This window comes from Etheostoma cragini, chromosome 16, assembly GCF_013103735.1.
Source record: "Etheostoma cragini isolate CJK2018 chromosome 16, CSU_Ecrag_1.0, whole genome shotgun sequence".
In the NCBI taxonomy this organism is placed as follows: Eukaryota; Metazoa; Chordata; class Actinopteri; order Perciformes; family Percidae; genus Etheostoma; species Etheostoma cragini.
The window spans coordinates 13700146-13719595 of record NC_048422.1 but is presented as its reverse complement, the minus strand read 5'-3'; the positions used below and the strand labels follow the sequence as shown (position 1 = coordinate 13719595).

Here is a 19450-nt window from a genome sequence, read left to right as displayed (position 1 = left end):
ATTAAGAGGTTTTTTGTTTAAATATGATAGTAAATTTAATATGTTAGGCATAATAGTTTGGGGGAATTTGGTTAGACAAAATACATGTGGTTATAGGATTTAAGAAGATTGTGAGGAGCAGGTTTAACTGTTTTCTGATGTTGTAGACCAATAATTAATCACAAATGTAATGAGAATATGAAACGATTATGAAAATAAACGTGAATTGGTGCCCTCCTCAACATTATGTCAACCTCACTGCGTTTCATAACATGAGCAAAATATTATTTCATCATTTGTATTTGGGAGTTCCTAGTCTGACCAGTCACCTTGACAACATTGGCCCAATGACAGTGCACGAGCGAACTAGGCCAGCCAATCACAGGCATCCGGCGAAGCTGCATGTCCTTTCTGCCCGCTTGCAACCTGCACCGTGTTTTGTTTGTGTGTCTGCGCAGCAGTGATGAAATCGCGGGGTCTGCTGCCACATAGGTACAAACCCAAACGGTGAAGTCTCTCATGACTTCCCGCTCATGAGGACTCCGGTAACCGCAGAGGACGCACGGAGCAGGACTGAACGGGAGCACCGCCGGGGCTCTGGAGGCAGGTGCTGCTGGGTGAGAGTCTGACTAGGCATTTTCTCCCCGGTGACAGAGACAATCTCAGCAGCGCATCTTCCCACATCCTCCTCCCCTCCCTTCTCCTCTCCTCCACTGCCCTCCAAGGCTGCAGCCCACCGACCATGGCCCTGGTGACTCTGCAGCGCTCTCCCACCCCGAGTGCAGCATCCTCGGCCAGCACGACCAACAGCAGTGCAGGGGAGGTGAGTGGAAAACGCCGGGGCTCGGTCTTTGTGTGCGCGGTAACGAGGAAACGCCGAGAATGCTCCTGCAGGAGCCCGTATCAGTCCAGGGCTGTGTGGCGTTTAATGTCCTACAGGAAGGGTTAACCTTACTTACTTACTGTGTGTGTGTGTGTGTGTGTGTGTGTGTGTGTGTGTGTGTGTGTGTGTGTGTGTGTGTGTGTGTGTGTGTGTTATAAACTTGATATATTGTTGCATTGTGACCAGCTAGTTGTCTGTGGCCACTGTGGCAGTGGATTTGTAAACAAAATCCTACAGGGGGGAGGGGGAGGCTGCTGGGTTTAGCTGTCAGAACAAAGTGGTCATTTTGCTGCTGCACAAACATTTATTGCGTTGCACTCAGGTTGTTCTCCCTCCTTGTTATTGGCCTTTTATGTAGTAGCTAATGCAGCCTCAATGTTGGGAAGGAGACTGGACTTTAAAGGGGAATGACATCATTTTAAGAATCATGCTCAGTGTCTTCCCCAGGACACTTCAATCAGGTGTTCGTGAACTTGCATAAAGGAAACACTTAGTGAGTGATGCCGCTGAGGTATATAACCATTTTATATGAGATGTATGCAAAACCTCACAGACAAATCTTATCAGCCAGTATTTAATATTCCACATCACACTGGGGAAAAAACTGTTGAAATATATGTCTAGCTTTACAAAAGTGCAGTCAGGAGAAGTAACATTGACTTTGAGGAGTTTGAGGTTGTGAATCAGACATTAATAAAGTCAACATTCAGGACTTGTGCCAGTTTCTAGTTTTAGGAAATTGGATTACTCTGAAGTAGAGCTGGGCAATACATCGCTATATCGATATTGGGATATCAGACTAGGTACCGTCTTAGATTTTGGATACCGTAATATTGTAATATGGCATAAGTGGTGTCTTTTCCTGGTTTTAAAGGCTGCACAACAGTAAAGTTATGTAATTTTCTGAATTTACCAGACTCTTGTAACTGTTCAACTATTTCCCCTTTCCCACTTAGTCATATCTTAGTTATATCTACAATGCAATTATTAATAATAATATGAAGAAAATCAAATATCATGATACTCGATATTGATACCGCAACAATATTTTAGTGTTGACTATTGGTGCTTTCACAAAATATTTACACAATGACATTTTTGATATATAATTATCAGTAATGTAATGAATGTTGGCCTCCAGATGACCCAAACAACAGTTACATGTGCAGTGGCCTCTGTTCACTAATCCAGTCTGGGACTCAACAAGAACAACTCTTGGGTTCTGTTGGACTACAGCTACAAACAAACGCACGAAGAAGGTTCTTTTTTAAGAACAAGAAGAATATTTAAAATCCTCTTCTCAGTTTTTCCTTAGCGTTTATTTGGCACTGCCGTTACAAAACGTCATACTTTCGCAGTCTTTTATGTTGTCTACCTTGTTTTTGTCTTTCAGGATTTTGGAAGTGATGATGAGCGGAAAAATAATCAGAGGTAAGATCTTTGTATTTGTGTGTTTGAAGTTCTTGCAGAGATGTCAACTAATTTGATTTGTATTTCTGATTTGAGGAAAGTATTTTTTGTTCTGTCGTTGTGGTCAGTGGGCCTTCTGAGCCTGAATGAGCCTGCTCAGGAAGAGCAACAGGGGAGATACCAGCAGACAGTAATGTCTCAAGCTGTAATTTGCGAGCTTTGGTTGTATTTGAGATTGCTGGTAGCACTACAAGTATGAGTGAAAACAACTAACATTTTAACCAGTCTTCAATTGTTCTCTTATTAAACATTTCAGGCTGTAACAGTTTAAGCTAAAACCCCCAAAACAATGTTTATGGAGCTAGTGAAAGTAAAGTTTTGGAATCGGAAATAAAGTTTTCCATTGAGCAAAGTTTCACTGAAAAATTAAACAGCATATTTTGATGTGTTTTGCATTCTGATTTGATTTTTATTTACAGTCTTCTGCTTTTTTTCTCGCACAACAGTCAGTGTAAAAAACTAAAACTGACACCGAAAAAAGAGTGATTGTCATTGAAAAACACATCACAATGCAATAATATCCAAATAAAATCATTTAAATGCCTTTTTTTATTTATTAGTGGAACTTCTTCCAGGGCCATGTTCCCTTTTTCTATGCCAAATTTTATTGTAACTGTTCTAGCTCCATAAACGTTCAGTTGCTTTTTTAGTATTGTGCATTTACATATTAATCTGGCTTTTAATTATATGTAAAACACTTTGTAAGTGTTGGAAGTACACTCTCCAGATGGAAACCTTTGCTTAGTTAATAAAAAGGATGACATTATGAAATACAGTACTTTAAATAAGTTTCTAGATTAGATTTTTCAGCTGCTGAATTATTTGGTTGTGTTTCTGCCAAATTGTTTCTGCTTGTTGCATTGATTCTGAAATGGTTTGGCAAAAGTTTGGCAAGGACAGTTACACGGTCAATGAATCATGCTGCCTTGATTATAGAGAACTACTTTGCAGGTGATGATGAGCTTCTTGTCTTGTCCTCCATCCTGAAGATTTGGAAGTATCAGTTAAGCAGGTTATTTATTGTTTCCTCTACTTAGTTACATAACAGTAGTTATGTACTCATGAACTGGTCACGTGTGTGTGTGTGTGTGTGTTTGTGTGTGTGTGTGCCTTGTCTGTAGTGTCTCCATGAGTAAAATGTTTCTGTGGCTCAGTTATTCATCAGCGTTGAGTCTACATTTAGGATTCTGCATGTCAGACTTGAGATTGACGCCAAGTAACATTTCCACCTCCTCCCAGCGCTTGCATGAATGATGGTATTGTGGCAGTGTGTTGCGTAGGGAGAGCTGATCGACAAAGCACGTGCTGTAAAGAGATGATGGTGAGCTGAGACGGAGAGGACAGGGCAGCACAGACGAGGTGACGTTAGGACCGAGAAAGCTGTGGGAGGAAAAGAGGAAGGACTTGCTGAGAGAAGTGAAACTGCTAGCTGAGGCTACAGTCCCCTGACCATGGAGCAGAATATGCATGTGTAGAAGATGGATGGGAGAATGTCCATTGACTAAATTGGAGTTTTTACTGAGAATACTGTAAACGGTCCGCTAACTACTAGCAGGATGCATCTGGTTGTGAAGCCTTCACATAAAGCCATGCTCACCGTGCTGCCTCACTTTGTGGAGAAAGCTGCTCTGACTCGGAGGGAGATCTGTCGCATGTAAGTTCTCACAGCGATCCAAACAGAAAGTCGATATTCATCTTGATATTAGACAATTTTGAGAGTAACTCAACACTTAGCGGGAGTATGGGATGTTTAGAGTTGGCGAGCAGAGTTAAATAAATGATGATGTCACTGTGTGATTAGTTTAATTGAGCAGTGAGTCATCCATATTTTAAAGCTTTTATTCTGAGAGGTATTATTATTTTGAACTCCATCAATGCTACAAGAGTTATGATTTATTTGTACTTTTTTTAAATAATAGACTTTTGATGGAGCTTTGTCAAGAGTTTAAGGTTGTTACTTTGAAATCAACAAACTTTGTGTAGCTTACATTTGTTATTAAGGTTATTAGTTCACATAATACCTCATGATAAATTTACAGTGGCTCCAAATCATACGCCCTCTAAAAAAAATTTGTTTTTAAACTAATGATACCACCACGGAGCAGGGGAGCTGGAAACAAAAGGCCTTGTGATGGTCCCACTGTGTGTTGGTTGAGCAGGGGATGAGACTGGGATTAAACAAAGTCGCACTCTGTTCTGTGTGAGAAAAGACGCTAAAGCTCTCCTCCTGCTTCACTGCTGCACTCATAACAAAGTCACGGCCCAAAAGGTGATGCAACACAGGTCGGGCAGGAGAGGAAGTTTTAAAGCCCGAGCAAATATGGTTAGTCGTGGAGTAACGCTTGATTCACTGTAGGTCAGTGAACCCAATCAAGTAAAGTCTGTTAATCATGCTGTAAAAACACAGGGCTGTAAAAGTCACTGCATCAGGACCCAGCTTACTTTTATGACTGACTGATGAGCCCTCTGTCCTGCTCGCTAACACCAATGAGGACTTAATAAGTACACCTGGCTGCCCACTGTACAAACACTACTGTATCCCCGCAGTCTTGTCTTATGTAATATTCAATTGAATATATTTTGGAATGGGACCAATAGTCAAAGAATACAAGCAATTGACAGCCATTGTAACTAGTTTGTGACAATATACAGTATAGACTCAATGATAAATCAACTAATCAAGAAAATAATTGGCAGATTTCTTTCAAAATTTTTGTTTAGCAATTTAAGATACACCAATAACAATGATTCAATTGTTGCCAAATTTGTTGTCAAATATAACAATTATAAACAATTATAAAGCCTAAGGGGTTGTTGTGTGACTAATGTACGTGTGCTGCTGTAACCGTAATTTCCCATTTTTTGGGATCAATAAATATCTATCTATCCAGCTATCTAAAAATTTGATAAGGGAATAGGAAAGAAAGAGGTTGATTTATTTGAATTTAGGATCCTTAGTAAAGGATCTGAGTCAAGTATAAAGGTAACGACTGTGGTTGCTTCTTAAGACATCGGCCTTTGGTGAAGTGAAGTGAGTCTGTGAAGTATTGAGTAATTAATTCAACTATGACTGGCTTTGTTTCCGTTTGTCTTCTTCCCATTTCAGTCTTAAGCAAAAATCAGATGGGTTGTGGAGCTATGGGGTTATTGCTGTAAGGCATGTGACTAAGTGAAAGTACACACTTGAGTGTTGTTAAAACAACACTAACACAAACTAAAATGTTGTGCAGACCATTAGGAAGAGGCTCCCCGGCAAGAGAGCTACCCCAATCCCAAAGTGAGCCCTGAGGACTAAGGACTAAAGACTTAGACTTAATTGATCTCAGGTGCTAAGTGAGTGAGTGTGTGAGGCCACATGGGCTCAGATGGGATTGGGACAGCACTTCACGAGATCACGTTACCTTGGGGACGTTTAATAACAAAGATGTTGCCGACACTTGCCATTTGGGTATTTTTTATTTTGAATTTGTTGCTTTCCACACAGCCAAGGCACAGGAGACAGCTGACTGATTCCAAATATTTTCAAACTCTTGTTTTACAAGCTGGACAACAGGTCCGTTCTGTGGTTGTGTGTCCTGCTGTTGTTTACCTTTGTAATTTCCCGATTTCCCTATGGTCTCTGCGGTAAACATCGCAACGCTTTGAACTGTGGGTAATTCCATTTGGTGAAGTCTGCATCGATGCAGACTCACGGAAAGGGCTTGGTAAGTGTGTACTTAACCCTCACGCCCTTTGAAATTTGACATTGGGACAACCCTAAGCCCTTAACGATTTTTACGAGAACGCACAATAAAATCCAGGAGTCTGTGAGTCCGGATTTTGGGATTGGGCCACTGAGTCTGGGCCACTCAGACCTCATAGGTGCAGCCAGTCAACGCAGATGCTGTTCCTTGCCTCCTTACTTGGTTTAACTACATTTGTACGTGTTACAATTAGTTGTGGAAGCAGTACTGTGGATGTCAAACCTTACCCTGTCTCGCTTCAATCCATGATGTTAAACAAAAGTACTCCTTTTTTAAAAGAAAGAGGGGAAACAACAATAGATGAATCACTGACTTGGTTGTAATTGGGGCTTAACATTTCAAGCTAAATTTCAGGATGTCCCCACCTCACTTGTGTTTGAATTATAGGGTAGAATCAAGCACAAGGAAGAGTGGTTAAACTGGTAAAACATTGTCATTGAGTACCCTGTACTGTAAAAAATACAGTTCAATATCCCTGAGTGTATTTTCCACATCTGCTTTTTCCAGCCTCAGTGAGAGCTTCTTCATGGTTAAAGGAGCCGCCCTCTTCCTGCAACAGGGCGGCAGCATACAAGGACCAAAGACCCTGACCCACCACAAACTCGCAGGTAGGAAAAAACATGCACAGATTAAGCTTTGTTTCTTGTTTGTTTTACCCATAATCTCTGCACAAATGAGTTCCAGATAAAAAGGAGAATTGTATTCGCTGAGGTGGCTTTTCTGTTTGTGGATCTGCCTCTTTATTCTGAAATGTGTGAGGAGCCGTTATCTAGCTGAGTCTGACCTGCAGTTAAACACAAGGGATGCTCAAAAATCTGTTCAAAAAAGCTCAAGTCTCAATGTTAAAATGCAGCATAATCCTGCACAATCTAAAAATAGAAGCGTTTCAACGCCCATCAGTGGAGTTCTTTAATAGATGCTCACTGTTTTATAAGTGTCTAATCTGATGTCCTTGTCGAGCCTTTAGTCATTTGAGGACTAATGTGAAACAAGTCTAAAGAAGAGACTCTTTACATGACTCAGGTGGGACTCGTTAAACCTTAGCTTTGCACAGCTCAAAGTTTGCAGGGTTTAGATTTAAATTCATTGAGAGAAATTCCCAAGCATATTTCCTCCCACTGGAGATGAAAACCAACAATGTATGTACAATAGAAGAAGCTGAATGATCGATTTGTAGTTGACCTCAAGTTTTTATTTTTAGAAATTCCAGAAAGCGTGTCTCTGCGGTGAAGCCCGTCATTGATTTAAAGTGTGCATTGTTTTCTCTGTATGGTTAAGTCTGAACATTGGTAGTATTTTTCATCTTATTAAAGGCAGTTTTAGTTACTTACAGCAGTGGTGGGAAATCATTTGTCTGTCAGGATCGTTGGTGAACAGAGTTCAGTTAAGCCATCCAGACTGTGATTATGACCTTAACTGTTCTCATAAAAAATGTCACAAAAAGACTGAACTAAACTAATCTTCTTTTTGGATTACTCATTCAGTTTCCTAATAAAAGTCTGAAAGCATGTTTTACTTTCAGGTGATTTACCTCAACACCTGCAGGTCATGTTTAAGATCCTCCGGTCTGAAGATCGCATTAAGCTGGTCAGTAAACCCCAATTCAATGGATTCAATATATAAGTCTTGATCCTCTTACTCACTTTCAAGTGAAACTCATTTAAGAAATGTGTTAGTTAGTGAGAGTCAGGTTTGTTGGCTATCACATCTGTTTTTGTACAATTGTAACATGACAACACCAGTAAATACTGTATATGTCTTGCATGCTCTCCTTTTGTTCCACAGGCTGTACGGTTGGAGAGCGGATGGTCCGACCGGGTGCGCTACATGGTCGTCATCTACACTAACGGCCATCAAGACACAGAGGAAAATATCGTTGTGGGAATGGATTTCACAGACAAGGACAGGTAATTCATCTCCCAGCAGCCTTACATTTAGTGCAGGTTAATCTGATTATCAGATCAGTTAAAACATTATTCTTAAATCTTTGTGATCTACAGTAAAAATTGCTCTATTGGGATGGTGCTGCCACTGTGGAGTGATACCAACATACATTTAGATGGAGATGGGTAAGTGTAAGTTTGTCCTTTGCTAAAAGATGGATTACTTACATTTGTTGGGTGATATAATGCACAAAATTGTATTCTCTTTCTTACAGTTTCTAATGTATATTTCTGCTCATATGCAGGTGGGCCTCCAGCTGAATGTTTTGGTTGTTGTCTGCCTTTTAGGTTTTACTGCCTTCCAGTGGCATAGGAGTGAATTGCATGCATTTTTGTGTGTGTGTGTGTGTGTGTGTGTGTGTGTGTGTGTGTGTGTGTGTGTGTGTGTGTGTGTGCGCGTGTGTGTGTGTGTTTTTTTTAACAGTTCCTGCTGACCTGTTAACATTGTCTCTGTATACTGGAGGAATGTTCCACTGGTTGGTGTCCTGAATAGTCCCCATGAACAAGCCGTGCCCAGTCTGTGTTTACATCCCCTGATCCCTCTTCATCTCCACCCAGACTCAAATTGATCTCCCTTCTCCTCTTCTTCCTCATCAGAGGCTTCAGTGTGAGCACAGCAGGACGGTCACATGTCTTCAAGCCTGTATCTGTGCAGGCCATGTGGTGAGTGAAGTGTGTGTGTGTGTGTGTGTGTGTGTGTGTGTGTGTGTGTGTGTGTGTGTGTGTGTGTGTGTGTGTGTGTGTGTGTGTGTGTGTGTGTGTGTGTGTGTGTGTGTGTGTGTGTGTGTGTGTGTGTGTGTGTGTGTGTGTGTGTGTGTGTGTGTGTGTGTGTTTGTGTGTTTGTGTGTGTCCAAATATGTGTGACAGACCTCAAGGCATGTTGTCCATGTTCATTTTGAGTTTTTAGACTTTGTACACCCATTTTTATCCCTGTTTGTAGTGTGAATGTCCTGAATGCCGTAGAGGTGAGATTAGCCTAGTTAGCTCAATAATGGGATTAAGTAGCGGCTCCACAAAAAGGTAATAAATAACTGTTAGACTTTGTCCAACATTGAGGCTTTCTAATTGTGACACCAGTGTTAACATTTATTTTACATATACGTACGAACATATACACAAACATATACGTACAAAATCACACCAATTGTCATGCACGTATGGATATGCTATTTCTGTCATTCCCATACGCACATATAAATAAGAGGACTTTATAAATATATAAAGTACAGCATGTGAACTTGGCTATTTTATCCAGAATTAAGTAAAAGTACCATAACCCCTAGAAGCATTCAACCTCACACATCTACCAAAATAAAATCTATTAAAATCTTTGAAAAATGGTCAATCTTATTGATTTGGTAAAACAACACCTATAGAACATTTGATCATAATTTTAATCACTGATTATTTGGGCCAGCAACACACTTCTAACTTCTTCTAAATCTTGCTCTATCCACATGCCACCTGCTGGTCACTTATCAGAATGATGATGAACCAATAAACAAGTCTTATTTGCTCTGATTTTTAATAGCAAATGTTTTGCCCTGTGTCTCCGCAGGTCTGCCCTGCAGGTCCTCCACAAGGCATGCGAGGTGTCACGCCGGTTCAACTACTTCCAAGGGGGCATTGCTCTCACCTGGATGGCCTTCTATGAGAGCTGCATCACCTCAGAGCAAAGCTGTATCAATGAGTGGAATGCTATGACTGACCTGGAGACCACCCGGCCCGACTCACCCACCATGTTCGTCGACCGGTGAGTGCCTACAGGTTGCTGCATGTGACCTGCGATTTTAGTTATGAGTATATTTAATTATCAATACTTGCGCCTGATGTAATTACCTCTCATGCTGGAAGAGGATTTCAAACAGTATCGTTCTCACGTGGCCACACAAACGTGCTGCTGATTCCTAACATCCCTGTTGTGTGTACATCATTAGTCATGGAATGGATTTCAATGCTTTGGGTACCAGCTGCTGTCCCTTTGTCTTCAGCTGTGGGATCACGTTACATTGTTATGCTAATTCAAGACAGTCGCACTGATGTATTGACTCATTATGTGCAGGCCAACTGAGCGAGAGAGAACAGAGTGTCTCATTAAAGCCAAACTACGCAGCATCATGACATTTCAGGACCTGGAGAACATCACCTCGAAGGAGGTATGTGCCAAATCAACACCTCAGCAATGTGTGTGATTGGTCCCGATTTTTCTATAATACTGTACTTTAGAAAAAGATACATCTGATTTTTATGTTTTATTAATTTACCATTCCAATCAGGTAAACAGAAACAGGTAAGTATAACTAGGTAGTAAAGCTTGATTCTGCAAAAAAAGGTTGAGTGTGTTTTTTAGTGCTTCTCTGTGTATCGCTGTTGTTTTAGGAAAATTAAGTATTTTATCCCTGTCCACAGATCCGTAACGACCTGGAACAGCACATGAGCTGCAACCTCAAAGAGTACAAAGAGTTCATCGACAATGAGATGCTTTTGATCCTCGGTCAGATGGACAAGCCCACGCTTATCTTTGACCATGTGTACTTGGTGAGAATGTGTTTATTTTATTTTATGCTACCTGTTTTTATGTCATACTTTAAGATTATTTAAAAAATATAAAATACGGTCACACACTGTGGTTTATACTTTGGATGATGATGATGATGATGAATAATTTTAATTTGGTTAACATACAGTACATTAAAGAAACTATTATTTTCCACAATATGCCACCGTAGATAACGGCTTAGTTTTGCCTCTCCCATAATCCCCATAGAATCATCCAGAAATCCAACAAAACTAAATGAAACAAAATACTTTTTGCATTTTGGTCAAACTACTTCAGAACCCTTAATTATTTTGAGATTTTAAAGTTTTTTTCTTACTAAACTCAGCAAAAACGTACACATTTTCGTCTCATCATTAAATTAATTCCATAATTTAACCCCCAAAATTGAAACCTATCTATATTTTACATTACTAAGTGTCCTTTTCCCCCTGAAGGGCTCTGAGTGGAACGCTTCTAACCTGGAAGAACTACGTGACTGCGGGTGAGCTTCACACCAACATACCATGTTATCCTGATTTAATCCTAAATGTTGTATTCTTATACAACATTAAAAAAAAGTTATACATGTATAAGTTGACCAAAAGTTTCTACTATCTGTACATGTTTGGGAGGCGACTAGTAAAAGGACTAACATGTTATTGTTTTGGTTGCAGGGTGGGTTACATCCTGAATGTTACCAGAGAGATTGACAACTTCTTCCCAGGAATGTTTTCTTATCACAACATCCGGGTATTCGATGAGGATGCCACCGACCTGCTGGCCCACTGGAACGACACCTACAACTTTATTGTCAAAGCCAAGTAAGACCTTACATGCAAAAAAAAAAAACAGTGGGAAACATTCTACAGATCATAAACTGAAACACCAGACTGTAAGTGTAGAAACAACAGCAGCAACAGCACTTTGCTAGAAATAAATGTGGTTTTTAGTCATCATTTTTAAGTCATCTTTGACTGGCTTACATCACGTATTCTCCCTGAATAATGGGACTGTGACTACACAGGACACATTTCTCTCCCGCCCAAATGCACGGCACAGCTGTGAGTAACATGGAGAGAGAGAACTAAAATGGTGCAATCAGTCTGGTTGCTATGCAATTTTCGAAGCATGTTAACCTGGAGTAAAAAAAAAAGGGTTACAAATAAAAATGGATACGCTAAAGTGTAAACGTGCGGAGTGCTCATCCTGAAAATCATCAAATCCAATCGGAATCTTTAAATTACTACTACACTGTCCTAACTATCACCAAACAGATCCATAAAATGGAATGATATCTATTTTTTTCTGTCTAATAGGAAGAACAATTCCAAGTGCCTGGTGCACTGTAAGATGGGGGTGAGCCGGTCTGCCTCGACAGTTATTGCCTATGCAATGAAGGAGCATGGCTGGTCTCTGGAGAAAGCCTACAACTTTGTCAAGCAGAAACGGAGTATAGCTCAGCCAAACGCTGGTTTCATGAGACAGCTGGCAGAGTATGAGGGGATCCTGGACGCAAGGTAAGCAGGGCTACAGTTTTATTCGGGTTGGCATCTTGCTGCGGTCACTTGGGTTTTTATCTTTTTACTTAAGTGCAGCCATGACGTTTCCTCTCCAGGGCTGATAATTACAAATAGCTTTTTTTTTGTTATTAAGCTAATAGCCATTACACACTTGCTGCTGACAATAAAAATGTAATGGTGCTTTGTAAAGCTTTCTGTGTGTCTGTCAGTTCTTTTCTTCAAGTATAAACAACAGTATACTTTGCCTTTTACAGTAAACAGCGCCACAACAAGCTGTGGAGACCTGAAACAGATGAGGAGGGATCAGATGATTTGCAAGCCTCTGGGCACTGTACTGGTGGGAAGGAGACACCAGTTCTCCGAGGCGAAGAAGCCTGGGGAGGCTGCAAGGCCTCTCCATGCAGGGGTATGGGTCTGGAGATGGAGCCCCTTGACTCTCTTAACTATAATTATTACTTCAGACGTTTGTCAGACTCTGCACTAGACAGTGAGCCCTCCACTCCAGTGCGAGGTCCCCCTCTGCTGGGTATGGAAAGAGTTTTCATTGAGATTGAAGATGTGGAGAGGGATGCCCTATTGGAGGACGAGGGTTTCCCCATGGCCCATTTAGCCCTGCCTGGCGAGGGCACGGCAGCTCAGACGTGTGGCCGCCTCGACCCTCTGGAGGACATGAGACTAAGGCTCGAGATCAGCACTTTGGAGGAAGAGGATGAGGAAGAGGCCAAGAAAGAGGAAGCTGAGATGGCAGCCTTGGCTCAAACACCTGGAAATTCGGATGGGAAGAGGGCAGGTGACGAGGCCGAGAGGACGGAGGAAAGCCGCTTAGGCCTCGCCAACCTGAACACCAACAACAGCAACCGCCTAGCCGCCAAGCGCAGCTGCCCTGCGGCTTTTGACGTGAGTTAAGAAAATAAAGCTTTTAACTGTGGTAAAGTAATTTGTGGTTGGTTTTAGAACTGCTTTTATGTCAGAAGCCTAATATAACTTAGCATTTGAAACATTCTGCATGCCACTCCCACTGACCATACACTTTGTGTGTTACTCCATTTAGGACAGTGCTAGCACAGGAAACCCTTTAAAAGTGAAGCCCTCCTATCAGTCCTGTAAAGACTGCCTGCGTCTACCACAAGGGCGGCGATGTGACCGTCCAGCAGGAGGCCGTTCTCACCGCCTTAACCCCTCCCGCCACTGCACTGTCCCCACCATATGCATAGATCCGCCCGGTACCCATTTTGCCTCCACCCCAATTCTGCAGTCTCTGCAAGCCCCTGCAGTTGTCCCACCTAACTTGGTCCAGCCGTGTAGTCATCTGTACCGCTGTGCCACTTGCACCCCCGGTGTCCCACTAACCAACCACCAGAAACTGGTCTCACCCATGAGCTGTGAGGAGACACCACCTGACCGCAGCTCGGTGGAGACACAGGACATGGATGAACCACAGGGGGACAAGGCGGGAGGAGAAACATCAAGGGAGAGTACAGGGGACATCAGTGCGACTCCTGATGATGGTTTAGAATTACAACCTGGTGGTGCAGTGGAACTCCAGCAACAGGCCTTGGCCCAGCTGCAAATGCCAGGACTGGGGATAGAATTTGGTCTGGAACTGATGCGACAGAGGGTGGAGCAGCTTGAGAAGCTGCCAAGCTTGGCCATGGAGGGCCAGCTCCCAGTGGGGCCCCTCCCTTAATACAGTGGCTCAGACACGGATGAGATGAAGGAGGAGGCTTACCACTGCCTCCAGAAGGTACACTATGATGGCTGTTGGCCTTTTGAGATGACTGCCGCTGTGGTGTGGTACAAGAAACAAAGCTCTGCTTTGACCTGTACTGTCATGTCTTGGCCTCATAGCTGCACTGTCACAAGCCGCAACAGCCCTCTCCTTTCCCGAGAGTGTCCTGTCATTGCCTACTGGGATTAAGATCCAGATGAGGCTGGTTGTTTTGACCACACGCTTAAGACTTGAATGCTTTTGACCAGGTAAGGACTGAAGACTTTCCTGTGTCCTTCCACTTGTCCCTCAGACTGGATTGAGCCCCCACAGCACATACAGGATCATCACACTTCCCCACAGCCCTGTGGAAATAAGTGTTATGCTGCCATTTTACCCTCAACAGACAGGTTTGGCATATGTCCCTCGACAGCAGACAGTGGTGGTGGTTAATTTTTGACTCCTGAGAAAGCTATAGCTAGCACTTTGATGTTGATGGAAAGAAATATACCTGAAGTAACATGCTTCTGTCAGTGTACTGTATGTTTTTCAATCCAGTTAATCAACAGTATTCATGAAGGAAACTCAATGAATGTTTGCAGTTGAGCCATTTTGATTGCATTGCAGCATCTCCTCATGTTACAACTGATAGCTATCACTAACCACTTATATTTTTCCCTGCTGCAGCTGCTTTTGCATTACGAAAGGGCATTCCACATGGAAGCATAGTTATTTTTAGAAAGGATGTGAGCCTTTTTATGCCTCTTTGTAAAGCGTTGTACCTCGGACCACAAGCATCTCAGAACTGTTTTGGTCAAAGACTCTTTTGTTGTCTCTGCTCAGTGGCTGGTTCACTCTGACCTTCTCCATTACAGTAAACATAATCATCTACTTAGAGCACTCACTTTATCACCCTGCACGACTTATGTGCAGTATTACAAAACATATTGTCAACATGCTTTGAAAGACAAAGTATTTCAAGATGTCTTTTTTGAAATACTGAAAGTTTTGCATCATTCAGTTAAAATGACAACAATCAGTCGCGAGATGGATGGCCACTTGGTTTTATGCCTAAAAGAATGACAAAAAAGACTGAAGTTGTTCAGACTTTACATTCAATCATTCAGATGTCAGGAAACATTCATAAACTCAAATGTAATCTTATTTTCCACTCTTGGTCTGATCACTTCCTGATGAACCAAAGCCATATTATGTTGCCAGGTCCAGTTAATACTCTTCGTGATTTAAATGCTTCTCTTACTTTCTTACCCAGTCTGCATCTGGGTAGTCATTAAGCTAAGAGGCTCCCATGGCAAACATGACTTAAGCGGTCACATTTTTGGTCACATGTTGAAAAACCATAGACTACCTTTCCTTGAAGCCACAAACATTTGCAAAGGCAAACTAATCATGTATAAATTTAGCACTTGAGCACAACTCTTATATCCATTCACACGTTTCAGATCTATAGCTATGTTTAATCAAAAAAATTTGAGAACACTAATAGAGAAATAGACATGGGAAGTAGTTCCATTCTTTGCTTGCAGTGTAGGGTCCATCATTGCGAGTGTATTTGATTTGATTATTACATTATTATAATATTGAGTTCCACATACCAAATGGAAATATATTAATTTACAATACTAGATGTCTTTTATTTTAAACACAGAAAAGTAACTTATCAAGAAGACTGCAAAGCCGGGCACTCACAGGTTTTTCAACTCTTTTCCCCGTGTTATTTAGACCATTGTGTACATGTTTGGACAGCCTGAGGCATGTTTTCTTCAAATTATGCCACCAATCCAAAGTTGCTGTGCCACAGGGTGTTGCTCTACTAGTTCTTCTGTTTGGTTGTGTTTCTACTGTTTTTGGCACGCTGGGTGTGCTAGAATGGTACTGAATGCTGCCTGTTTCTATGCAGGAAAAGCACATGCGAGTGTTATTACTGTGTTTAAAGAGCTGAGTGAATTAGAAGAAATGAAAACTGTGCAAAGAATGAATGCAAATTATTTAATCATCTTTAACCATGAGGTTATTGTATTTTTTTAGTTTCTTTGTAGATTAATGTAGCTTTTCTTTAGTTAAGCAGAAACCTCTGGTCCTTCTCCTCCCTTTCTGGACCCCAGGGAGCTGCTGATTTGCACCGCTAGTTAGATTTAAATAATTAGATTTAAACTTGAACCTGTTCTTTTCCTCACGTAAGCGTGATGTAACGTAAGGCACTTACAGTACAAAGTTGTTGACAGCAGCTGATACGGCAAACATTTGAAGTGGAGCCATTTATACATACATAAAATATTGCAGCTGTAAGAATTAAATAATGTTATAAAGTGGCCACCTAGAGACAAGAGTGTGGTATCTTTTTCATCTAACCCCCAGCCGGAAATCAAAGAAGTAAAAAAAAAAAATCAAAATGTTAAACTCCTTTAATACATTGTTTATATGATTCTGATTTAAGCCAGTTGTTTTCAGTATGTTGACAGGTGGGCCTGACATTCATGTGATGTTGTGAGCACTAAATCTTTGTTTGCATTCCCAGACCACAGCACTATGTTTGGTTATTTGCTTCATGTTTTGAATTTGTGTTTGTATTTAAGTGCCTTAACCTTGGCCTTAGCTCTATCATAAAGCATCACAGGTGTTGCAAATGTTTCTGTGAGTGTGTTGATGGTCTGGCTTTTTGTACATTACTTACCCTCCCTCCCAATAATAACCATGCTCCTTGCAGTGTACTCGGCACAAAATAATAACGTATGCAAACACACATAAGCTCATGCACAGCAGACCCCCCCCCCCCATACACGCATAATTGATGGACTTCCATTTATTAATAGCCTATAATAATATTGTATTTGTTTGATATTGTTGACTTGTGGTACACTGTATTGGTTCAATAGCTGGCTGAAGAACCTTACTTGCTGGAATGACAACTATCATTTACATTCAAACATTAGATAGGATGGATTAAGTCTGACATTTACCAGTCTGTATATATTTTTCTCTACAATTTGCTATTGAGTACATTAGCTTGCAAATGTGGTCAATATTAAGAAAAGCACTGATAATGCTACCGTGTATTGAGAAGTACTCATAAAGTTCTTGTGTTTGTACCACAGCAAAAAAAAGACTGGGCCATCTCTAATTTAGGCAAGTGTCTTCAGGCTCTATTAAAAATGGCAACGATTGAAATTTTTTATTGCATTATTCCCAGGCAGCAGGCATCAAACTGACAATCCTACTTACGAGCCAGACGTGGAGGACTTTATGTGGAAGGATATTAAGACATATTGTAATTTAAAAAGGGGGGTCCAGACATTTCTAGAGTGTATTTATAGAGCACAAGTCTGCCCCAAAGCATGTGAGGTTGAGACGAGTGGAAAATGTAGAACATGTAAAACCTACCTGGGAGTAAGATTTTGTTACGTTAATTGTTTCTTTTGTTAACTTTGTGTACTGTGGTGTACATTGCCAATGTTCATGTGTAATGCACTTTTTTTTACATTTTGTTAAAATGATGTCCAGTCTAATGTTTATCATGGAAATAAACCATTTCCTCTGCATAATCTGTTTATTGACTTAAGTTGATTTGCTGTGCTTGCAATTATCACCACAAAAACCACAAAGAAATAATCTATATTTAGATTCCCTATAGTATTGTTAAGGCCCATTTTATCCTCATTTTCAGATTTATACTTGTTCTACTAGAACATGTTGACAAAGTTTAATGTTACTGACTTTCTATCTAAATATACAGTACCTGTATTCACCCTCTGTCTTGAACTATTAGTTTTAAACGCCTGTCCCCTTTTAGCCCCTCTCCCCAAAAAGGCCCAGTCTGTCTGCTCTGATTGGCCAGCATTTCTGAGTCTTCTACATCTTTGCTTTTGATGTTTCTGCAGCCGTGGAATAACTAACAGCACTGTGGCGGCACTTTCTACACATTTTTTATTTTTATGTATGTATATAAACACTGTGTGTTTAATTTACAGCTGTACATCTTTTATTACATGAATCGTCTCTGTCTGCCCCAGGCCTTTATTTGTTCTTTCATTTAAATGGAAAGGGAGGAGAGAGCCCTATTATTGAATTAGTCAAATGAAGTCAGTGTGCCATCATGGGGCAGGTGACTGCTGAAGGAGGAGCTCTCCCAAAAGGACCAAAGTTCTACAGGTCGACAGGCACATAGACCTCAGTAAGTACCTATCATCTGTGACGATTTTTTTCTTTGTAAATATACAGTTTATTAAATAACTTCAAAAACTGCAGACAGTTAATTTGTTTGAATGTAAGTATCAATCAGAATAATCAGTATTGGTTGGCATGGTAAATGCTACAGTAACAGGCCAGGAGGAGAACTTAAATGTTAAAAGGCCAGTCAAATGTAAACAATTTCTACTTTAAAAGTGTCATGCCTGCATTGCATGTGGTGATAGTGAATGCTTCTGTAGTTGAACTATTCCACAGAAATAGTTTATTATGATCAGTTACATTGCATAAATCCATTGTGCCACCTCAACGTAACTGCAATTCTATCGTTTTATGATCCCAAGTTCTGCCAACCAGAATGCTGTGAATATTTTACTGGCAAACTAGATTATGTATCTGAGTTTCGTGCCGTACTGCTTATTTGAATTTCAGCTACATTACATCATGTGATACACTCGATGCTTTAAAGGGAAAGGCACAGTCTTTGTTGGTAAAAAAACAAAACCTATCCTGAGACCAGGCTAATAGTTTGTATACTCCAAGTCACAAGTCTCTTATAAACTGTGTGCATGACAGACACAGGAATGGGAGATGGAAAGAGAGGATCTATGAGGGAGGGAGTTTCAGATGCCTCCCCTTGCTTCCATTAGAACATATCCATCCCAAAATAACACTTCCGATACACTAAAGCTGCAAGCACACACATTTGTCGTGGATTGTTGTGAGCCATAACATACCGGAAAACCAGTTTAACAATGTCCGCTAGTTAAAGATGAAAGCTCTACTACAACTAAAGGAGGCAGGTGAAGGAAAGTATGTGCCATGATGCACCAAATCACCATATCAGTATAATTCTGGTCAAACACGGGCAATGTAAAAGACTTAAATGGGCTTTCAAAACTCATAGCTCTGGACCAACTTAAAACGTCTTAGTATTTATTAAAACCATTTCTGCAAATTCTACCCGTGAATGTATCCTTATGAATGTATGTAGAGTAATTGTTCCCAACCCCCCTCCCCTCCCCCCCAACAATTTGTTCAAATTACTTGAGCTTTTCCACAATCTTTCCACTCCAAGTATCCCGCGTTGGGAATCACTGGTGTAAAGAAAATTATTATATACATAAACCATTATGTATAAATAAACAGAAGTCAAGCTTCATGGGGGATAGTTTCATTTACGTTCTGTGGACAAGCGCGTTGGTTAAATAGACGGGCTTGAAAGAAATGTGAAAGTGTCACTCAACGCCTCTCAGGCTTGAAATAGGCTAAGCAGCAGCGCACATGATTGCAGATGCAGGGTGAAGCAGTTAAGTCTCCGCTCTCTCCTCACACACCCTATAGCCGACAAATATAAATATATATATATAGTATAAAGGACATTAGCTTAGCATTTTGGCTGATTCTAGATTGACCTAAGTGTATGCTCATGGAAAACCTACCTGATGCAACGCTTGTG

At 40.9% G+C, this 19450-nt stretch overlaps 1 protein-coding gene across 3 annotated transcripts; it reads left to right on the top strand.

Moving 5' to 3' along the window:
* Positions 1 to 365: 365 nt before the first annotated feature.
* Positions 366 to 17343, top strand: ssh1b (slingshot protein phosphatase 1b). Of its 3 annotated transcripts, XM_034895450.1 has the most exons (16): positions 367 to 802; positions 2256 to 2293; positions 6583 to 6683; positions 7598 to 7662; positions 7861 to 7982; positions 8076 to 8144; positions 8616 to 8681; positions 9577 to 9771; positions 10081 to 10174; positions 10428 to 10556; positions 11013 to 11059; positions 11232 to 11378; positions 11874 to 12074; positions 12332 to 12974; positions 13129 to 13560; positions 13630 to 17343. In XM_034895450.1, the coding sequence occupies exons 1-16, from the start codon at positions 722 to 724 to the stop codon at positions 13762 to 13764; spliced, it is 2565 nt and encodes an 854-aa protein (XP_034751341.1). In that variant the 5' UTR covers positions 367 to 721; the 3' UTR covers positions 13765 to 17343. The 3 variants fall into 3 exon arrangements, with proteins under 3 accessions (XP_034751339.1, XP_034751341.1, XP_034751342.1); XM_034895448.1 differs by having other exon boundaries at positions 366 to 802; positions 13129 to 17343; XM_034895451.1 differs by lacking the exons at positions 367 to 802; positions 2256 to 2293 and adding an exon at positions 3456 to 3986.
* Positions 17344 to 19450: the final 2107 nt, after the last annotated feature.